The sequence below is a fragment of the Cupressus sempervirens genome, chromosome 10 (genome assembly GCF_028749045.1).
Source record: "Cupressus sempervirens isolate cs-2001-9-10 chromosome 10, ASM2874904v1, whole genome shotgun sequence".
Taxonomy (NCBI): domain Eukaryota; kingdom Viridiplantae; phylum Streptophyta; class Pinopsida; order Cupressales; family Cupressaceae; genus Cupressus; species Cupressus sempervirens.
In genome coordinates this window covers 945118779-945128433 of record NC_143127.1, presented here as the reverse complement: position 1 = coordinate 945128433, position 9655 = coordinate 945118779, and the positions used below count along the sequence as shown (strand labels likewise).

Below are 9655 nucleotides of genomic sequence, written 5' to 3'. Positions count from 1 at the left end.
TGAATAAGGACATAAAGCATTTGAGTGTTCAAATTATAACATGCCAAATAGGAATCAAGAAGGAAAATCTAAGTTGGGCCTAGCTCAATATGAAAATGGAGGAATACAACAAGAGGTATCTCTAGGCATAGGAGATAATTGAACATGATATATGGACAATGGTAACTCCAAAGAAGGTATTTCTCTTACTTTAGGTGTAGTGAATAAGAACACAAAGCATTAGAGTGTTCAAATTATAACATGCCAAATAGGAATCAAGAAGGACAATCTAGGTTGGGCCTAGCTCAAGATGAGATTGGAGGAATACAACAAGAGGTATCTCTGGGCATAGGAGATAATTGAACATGATATATGGACAATGGTAACTCCAAAGAAGGCATTTCTCTTACTTTAGGTGTGGTGAATAAGGACACAAATAATTTGAGTGTTCGAACTATAACATGCCAAATAGGAATCAAGAAGGACAATCTAGGTTGGACCTAGCTCAAGATGAGACTGAAGGAATACAACAAGAGGTGTCTCCATGCATAGGAGAGAATTTCATGATATGTGGACAATGGTAACTCCAATAAAGAAGAAAGCACAAGAAAAGGCTCTTGATAATTCATGTCTTGGAACCAACATATTTTGCACAAGATGTACTTTAGGTTAAAATATGATATAAAGAAATTGTTGATGCATGTAGTTGTGAGAATATGATTTCTAGATAAATGGTAGATAAACTAAATTTGTCATGTAAAAAGAATCGTCACCCCTACCATATTACATGGTTCAAAAAGGGGAATGGATTTATTGGAGATGAGAGATGTCTTATTGAATATTCCATAGGAAAGGTATACAAGGACAAGGTATGGTGTGACCTCAATCCAAAGAGTGTATGTTATTGCACCAAGATATTCCATCTCAAAGTATTTTACTAGATGAAACTCCAAATTCTAAAATCATTCTTCTACTATTCCCAATAAACAACTATCATCCACATACATAACTAAGTTAGAATGTGGTCAATTTTAAATTTATCATGCATAAAATGGTTAGATTTAGATGCTATAAATCCTGAAGATTTAACACATAGGTGTCAAATTTTTGACATCATATTCTAGGAGACTGCTTCAAACCATACAAAGATTTTTTTCAACTTAGAAAGAAGGTTTTCTTTGTACCTATTTCAATTATATGCTCTCTAGTTGTGACATGCAATTTTTCTTCTCCAAATCATCATGAAGGAACTATGCCTTCACATTCATCTACTCAACTTCCAACTCATAAGCTATTATAAGTGATAAGAAAATTTAAATTGCTATGTAAGTGATAAGTAGAAGTAGTTCTCTCCACCTAAGAATATCCTTTTACAACCAATCGTGACTTTTGTCTCTCAACAATGCAATCTGGTCTAGTTTGTTCATGATGCCCATTTACATCTACTGGGATTTTGTTCTTCAAGAAAAGGTATCAAACACCATGTCACCTTCTTCAATGTGATCATCCCTTTATTCATATCTTCCATCAAAGACTATACATCATTCATACATATAACCTCTCTAAGAGTCGTAGACTCATATATGTTAACAATCAAAGTAAATATACAACTAGAAAAATGCATACAAAATATCTAAACCTTTGTAGTGAATAACCATATATATAAGGCTTCTACCTATGACAGACATATTTATTTGATTTTTTTGGAATAAATTTTATATATACTAACTTATTTCAAATAAAAATAAGTATAATAATTTATTGTTTAAAATAAAAATCATACATTTTTTTACTGAAGATTATAAATTAATGAAAAGAAATTTTAATTCATTATAAAAAATTATAAAAACGTTATAAACACCATTCTACAAAAATAAAAAATAAAATAAATATTCTTCAATTTAGTTTTAGTTAAAATTATTACTCTCCACGTACAAGACGCGGCTATCCAGCGGAGTTGTTGAGTACAAGTTTTGAAGGGAGGGCGAATCCTCGCGAATATCTTTTTGGCTTTTACGAGTCACCAGGACTCTCTTTTAATCTCTCAGAATATGAACGCCGATTTCTTGTGTAGCACGACAAAGCTAGTCAAGTATCGCACAAAAAGATCGTGCCGACACATGGAAAATATCAAAAGAAGAGATCTGCGAACCACGACCACCGTCAACTTGCCTTTGTTCAAATTTGATAGTACTCCCTCAGTCAATTGACAAGATCAACCTTGACCTGCCGCGAAAACTTATTATTATTATTTTATTGTTTTTATTGTCCTTTGCTGCCATTTCACATTGAATAATGTTGACTACAATCAGTCAAAAAAGGCTGCAAAGGAAAAACAAAATGGTGCTTCAATTCACATTAGGAGGATGCTACCGATTCGTTATGGAGAATATTTCACCTCAAACAGAGTTATCCAAGTCTTAATCAATTATCTTCACTTTAGTTTTACTTTTAATTATCGAATTTTGCTTTTTAAAATATATTTTTAAGTTTAGCATTTTATTATTACTATTTGTATGGTGTACTGGTTTGTAAAAAGATAGATGTATTGAAGTGAAAAATATATCTTATTAAATTTTAATTAGATTTTTTTCAAATTTAAAAATGTAAATATATTTTTTTTATTTTTATGATCTATTGATTTATGATATTTGTTTAGTTGTTATTAATTTGTATATTTTTTGTTATTGATTTTGATTTTAAGAATATAACAAACAATTTATGTATTAAGTATAAATAATAATTATTTTAAAACTATTTTATATTTGATTTTTATTTAAAAATATAATTAGTATTTAACAAAATAAAATTTAAGACTTTTGAATATCTTATTTAGTTGAAATATTAAAAAAATATAAATGTAAATTTTGATTTAAATTAATTTTGTGTTTATCATATGGTGATTTATAATATTCACTTAGTAATTATTCAATTGTATTTTCTAATTTTATTTTTGGTGAAGGTTGGGAGAATCACTTGACTAAGAAGAGAGGGATACTCATTTAATTAAAGTTTGTTCTAATAATTTTTTTAAATGTCATTAGATTTGATTTTAAAAGTGTAAATATAGTTTATATACTAGTTAATGTATAAACAATAAATATTTAAGCTATATCTATATTTAATCTTTAATCAAAATTAAACTAATGTAAAATACTTTTTATATGTTGGAAATTATTTTATTATATATTTTTAAAATTTATTTTATATTTTTCAAATTTTTCGACTATATATTTATATTCGATCAAAGGTTTAGTTATCAGATTTGAGGATGTGATGAAATTGAAAGTTAAAAACTCTCTTATGAATCAAGTTATGAATTAAAATTTGCCAAACTTAAGTTGTCAAATTTATAAATTTTAAAATCATTATAAAAAAAATTAGATTAGTTGTAACAGTAATTTCATAAATTAGAAATTAAGTTGAAATTTATTTTAAATTATAATTATATTATATAATAATAAATTATATTTTGAATATTTAAATTATGTACTTTAAAAAAAATTAATATTGAATTATAAAATTATATAAAAGTTTCATTTCAGAAAAAATATTAATAAACTATTAAAAATGAATAAAATATAATTAAATAATATTGAATTTTATCATTATAATTAATTCATTTTTTTCCCTTATAACTATTACATTTTTTCATCTATCTATAAATATTTAAATTTTATTTTAACTTCTCTACTGTAATTTATACTATTTAGAAAATTAGAAACGTAAGTTTTATTTTCTTTTAGTTGTTTATTCCAAACATTTAATGTTTACAAATAAGACTTGTCTTTATAATTTGTTTGATTTCAACAGCTTCGTCTTTGTGTAATCGAAACTCAAATCTTAAAAAACTGTTTTGACTCGAGCCATCGTTTAATTTTATTATTATTTTACCGCGGGTGCGATAATAATGGACAGACCTAATATCCAGAGAAAAACATGTTCTTTGAAAATTTTATAGCTTTGAACGTTTGGAGTCGCTGATGATTTTTCCCAGTTAAATTATTCCAGCCGTTCTGAACAATATAATAGATGTATAAAAATCACCGTTGTATTATAGTTACAATTAGAGCATCGATAAGGAACCTGTAAACTTTCTTTTCATCTCATCAAATAACTCGTGGCGGAATTATTATATTAAAGTGTGGAAGTAAACGCATCTAAACTCGACCCGTTCTCTCGTAGAGCCGACAAAATTCTGAGAAGCTGGTTGGCGTAACGCTTCGTTCTCTGCCCGCTTTCCGTCTGCAACACCACCAGCAACTTCTCGAAGGTCCCCATCTCCACAATTTCCCTGAGCATCTCTTCTTCCCCACTATTGAAACAGATGGCCAACAAAATCCTCACGCCATAATCAGTGGCATTGTCGGAAACAACAAGCAAGCTTCTCACAACAGTGGGCACGGCCAGAGCGTGCCCCACAATAGCACCCCGCCCTTCGGAAGTCGTAGAAAGGGCCTCCAAAAGAGCCAATGCAGGCTCAACCATTGATCTCTCAGCCCCCGGAAGAAGCTCGATCAAACCCGCAACAGCGCCCTCAGTATTCGCTATCCTACCCCTGTTCTTAACCACGCCGCAAAGAGGAATTAGCCCTCTCAGACCCGCCCGTACAGCGGCAGGGCACATGAGATTCCGCTGAAACAGAGCCAAAAGACCATCGGTTATCCCGTCCATGGAACCGAGTTCCTTAGCGGCGGACTTATCCGCATTCGCCAGGGTTTCCACCAGACCCGCGGCACTTATTCTCGACTCCAAATTCCCCTTCACGAGAACCCATTCCAGAGTTCGAATTGCGGGAACCCCGCTGAGCTCGGTTTTTGCACTAAATTCGTCCGCATGAAACGCCGTTATAGCGCAGACGGCTTCTTGCGCGGCGTCTCCGTCATCTTCTGTACGGAACCGTTGGATGACCCCGATAAGAGACTCTAAAACTCCCTCGGCTCTCAGGCACCGTCGGTTTCTCTCGTAGCGCGCCAAGTTTCTGACGGTCCGGATCGCGTCAATTCGTCCGGAGCTCCGGCCGTCGATTTCCCGCACCATTTGACGCACCTTAGCGGGCTCCGCGAGGGGCTCGGGGGCGTGTGAGTTGGAATCGGCGGTTAGACACCATTTGTGAATGAGGCCGCGAAGGGTGTGGTTGGGAATAAGGTCTTGTGTGTGCACCAGCTGGGCCGTGGCAGGACAAGTGTTGTTGCCCTGCTCGAACCATTTCTCAATTGACGGCCTATCGTATGTCACGCCCGTGCATAGGCTGACGGGATCCGTCATCAGTTCCAGCGAGATCGGGCATCTGAACAATGGCGGAACGCCACTCTGCACCTCCTCTTCGTTTGACGGGGGCATCTTCGTATTTTTAACAACCGTTCTTCTTATTCCTCCCTCCACCCGGCCATCATGCCTGCGTGAACTTTATAGCAAATCACATCCACCGTCCATGACTGAACCGGATGTTTTTTAAAATTTTACCATGGAATTGTAGAGATTTGTCTCATTTCACTGGGGGATGTGTTCGTTCTCTATTTTTTCACTCAATCGGCCGGCCTTGTGGAAAATGATGCCTCCCTCCCTGCTTGACTTTGACTGCGGATTAATTACGTGCAACGACCAAACGTTAGTTGGGGGACCGGGTGAATCGGATGACGGAAAGTGAAGAAAGGGCGATGATGATTTGCGGGTGACTCTGCACGTCGAAATAGAGAGTCGTTAGCGTTTTGCCTTGGAACTGCGAGAAAGGGACGTTCCACGTGTGGATGACCGCTAACCGTGGGATGGCGATGAGAATTTCCACAGCACAATGTCTGTAAGTAGGAGATAATTTCCACAGCACAATGTCTGTTTTAACGTTTTGTTAAATGGGGTGCGTTTCCAGAATTTCAGACGTCACGGCACCTCGGTAAAAATGTTCTTGGATGACTTCACCCTGCGGAAGTGGGAACAATTCTTCGCATACGTTCACATTTAACGAATGGGAGGGGTCGTTTGACTGGTTGAGACTTTTGACCCCGAATTTTGATGAGGACCCACCCGACTTAGAATTCCATTCTTTTCATCTGGTTTTTTTTTTTTTAACTGAACAATGCATTACTTAAAGCCCCGTTTGATTGCTGGGAGACAAGGGCCAAAATCAAAATCAGGTTTTGGAGAAAAATATGGGCGTTTGGTTGGTTAAATTTATAACCTGGTTTTCACTTTCAACTTCCAATTTTTGAGCGTCTTCCAACAAAAAGGTGGAATTCAAAACTAAAACCAGGTTTTGAGTTTCATGAATTTTTTTTAATAATATCGTGGGGTCCGCAATTTTTTGGGGGGCTTTTTCATAGGTTGAGTTTCTATATTATGCGTTCATTATATAAGCAAAACATCCGTGGTTGTTTGATCGACATTTTTTTTAATGTTTAATGATTATTTTAATGTTTATTTAATATTAAATATAGTTTATTCATTAATATTTTAATTTATGTGTAATGTTAAATGTAATAAATTTAATGTTTTTTAAAAAATGAGGTCAAATTAGTATTTTTTGTTTTATATATTTAATATTTTTAAAATTAAAAATCAGTTTTATTTGTATTTATTTTTTAGATGTGATATTCTTCTATGAAATTTTCAAATCTATGTTGTAATGTTAAACTATTTTAATCATTTATTGGATATACTTATATTTTTAAAATATTAAAATAAATTATATAAAGTGAATTTAATGTCAATTTAAAAAAAAAAAAATTAACCTTGTCGAACTTCATCTGAACTTCATGGTAGTCGAACTCAAATCTTGTGACTTAGTTCTTGGTCGACGGTTGTGAGGTTTCTTTGGAAGACGAGCAACTTTGATCAAATCTCCAATTCCAATTTCTAAATTGGCAACCAAACACAGAATATGGATTTGTATATTCATCTTCCGTGTCAACCAAACAGACCATTGTCTTCCCAAACTGCAAAACCAGGTTTTCAAAAACCTGATTATAAGATAACCTAGTTATGAGACAAATTCATCTTCCCCAACCAAATGGGACCTAAAAGAAGCAACAAAATTCTTTTTTATAAGAAGTTATAGGGTATTTTGTATGATTCAAAAATAATTAGGTCAGTAAACTTCATGTGGAACTTTACCCTTCTTATCAAAAGTTTTCTTTTTGAGTTATTCCCTTTACTTGTTTGTTCTTATTATCTCATTTTTTAAAAATTAGAATATGATTTCAGAACTAGAAATTAACAGATTTGTTAAGATGATAGTTTTATTCATATAATAAATTAAATATAATTTTTTTAAAATATTATTTTATATGTATTTTATATTTATGAAAGATGTTTTTTATTTGCAAACTCTTTGTAAGTGTAGGAAATAGTTTTAATTTGTATAAAGGGTGTCTTATATACTCCCAAAATGATTTGTATTGTATTCCATGTGGTTGAAAAATGATTTTCATTATAATACTTATTCATTCCAATCAAAATTTAAGAGATGATTTAAGGTGTGAGAAGTTAGGGTAGATGGTTAGTAAGTTCCTATATGTTAGATAAAAATACAATTTAAATTTTATTTAACCAATAAATTTTGTTTGGAGAGGAGAAATTAAATTTAAGAACAAATTTATGAAAGTGCCCAAGGTTCAAATAATAATATATAGCACAAAAGTTTAGGATGACATTTTGAGTGTAAAAAATATAGAATAAAACAAATGGAAATCAAATTTAAATTCATGTTTTCTATTATAAATTAAATGAAATATTCAATTGAATATAACAAAAATAATAAATAAATAAATGAGAAATATTTTTATTCTAATTAACTAGAAAATTATTTTAATTAAATTAAATAATACAAATAATCACCAATGGCCTTAGAAGTAGTGTATTTGAATGGTGGTGTCAACATTTTGTCAAAAGTGAAGTTACAAAATAATGTTCAAAGCATTGTTAGATGTTGTAAAAATTCATGTCTATAAGAGTAATTTAAAGTGTTTAATCAAATGTAGGTTCTTTAAATATTAATAAAACATGGGGTCTACACATCCTATTTAAAAAATAATAATAAAATTGTTTTAAAATGATCATTCATACCATTACGTTAGTAGCTATAACAAGAAAATGATGTTACAAAATAAGAGAGAAAGGGAATGAAATAATTGTAAGTTAGTATAAATTATCAAATTTTATGTATTTAAAACTATTTGGAAATTAGTAAAATATGGTCTGGCACATCCCACAAATAAAAATTTATGTGTCTATAAGAGTAATTTAAAGTGTTTAATCAAATGTAGGTTCTTTAAATATTAATTAAAAAGCAAATCTACACCTCCTATTTAAAAACAAATATTAAAAGAGGCAAGAATCTACAACACAGCGGTAAATTGTGAGCCTCCTATGTGGGAGGTCTTGGGTTTGAATCTCCTTAAGATTAATACATAATAATAATAATTAATCACAACACATAATAATACTAATGAATATTGGCTTTGGTCTCTTACCGATCAAGAAAACAAAAAAAAAAACACAAAAACAAATATTAAAAGTCTTTTTAAATGATCATGCATACCATTATGTTAGTAGCTACAACAAGAAAATGATGTTGCAAAATAAGAGAGAAAGGGAATAAAATAATTGCATTAGTGTAAATTATCAATTTTTATATATTTAAAACTATTTGGAAATTAGTAAAATATGGTCCGACACATCCCACAAATCCTTATTGATTTTGGGATGGGGTTTCCTTTGGGATGTATAGACAAGGCAAGTGTGTTCCTCTATTGAGACTTTGTGACCATGGCCAAGTGACCTCTGACTGTCTTGAGGATGCTCAAAAATTCCTTGTCCTTGGGGAATCAAAAAGTTCTGAAATAAGATTTTTCTTTTAAATCTCTCACTTTTTATGGTAAAAACCTAAGGAAAAGTGCCCCCTCCCTTTGTATGCCATCTAAGCTCGATGTGTTAGATAACTGAGAGGGTGGCGGGGTTAATCGGTTATAACCAATTATCTTGTAGGCCTTAAAACACTTTAGTACCAATTCACACTTCTTAAACTTTCTAATCAATAACTCGGTAGCCAAATCTAACATCACAGTTTAAACTTATAAGAACTTTGAATCAAACTGTTAATATTATGTTCCTTAATGCACTGAGTATCAAAGTAATCATCTAGCTTATATTGAGTTGCAACATTAAAGAGTTAACATGAAAAAAAATTATGAATAGACCTTTTCCATTAATTTTAAATTTTTAAATTTTAAATATACATATTCACAAAAAAGGGGTCGGGGGATATAGGATCACCCCGCAAGTTCATATGGCCCAAGGCTGGATATCAACTATTCATCAAAAAAACAAATATAGATAGAAATATAAAACTTCAAGCTGTGAGAGCAGTGCCAGCCGAAGGAGGGTCTTTTTCATCAAAACCCCAGAAATCCTTGGGCTTAGTGTTTGGCTCAGGGGGAGCCCAACCGTCAGCAGTAGCATCATCTTTATCTTTATCTTTATCTTCCTCAGCCCTAGTAGGAAAAATGGCTGAATCCAGCCAAGGGAATGCCCACTTGGGGTCACGGGGAGTACATAGCCAACCCACATCAGCAGTAGTAGGGGGAGCCACCAAGGACCAACCCGAACCGAACCTCCAAGGAGGCGAGGCCAAGCAGTGACATCCACGAAAGCCTCCAATGGGAGACCGAAGAGGGGGCTA

At 32.7% G+C, this 9655-nt stretch overlaps 1 protein-coding gene across 1 annotated transcript; it reads right to left on the bottom strand.

Moving 5' to 3' along the window:
* Positions 1–3905: 3905 nt before the first annotated feature.
* Positions 3906–5445, bottom strand: LOC149537091 (U-box domain-containing protein 25-like). The gene has a single exon (XM_089807075.1). The coding sequence runs from the start codon at positions 5320–5322 to the stop codon at positions 4117–4119; it is 1206 nt and encodes a 401-aa protein (XP_089663201.1). The 5' UTR covers positions 5323–5445; the 3' UTR covers positions 3906–4116.
* Between the last annotated feature and the right edge of the window lie 4210 nt (positions 5446–9655).

Excerpts from the sequence above, each read along its gene's own strand:
- LOC149537091 (XM_089807075.1), bottom strand. The coding sequence starts at position 5,322 with ATGCCCCCGTCAAACGAAGAGGAGGTGCAGAGTGGCGTTCCGCCATTG.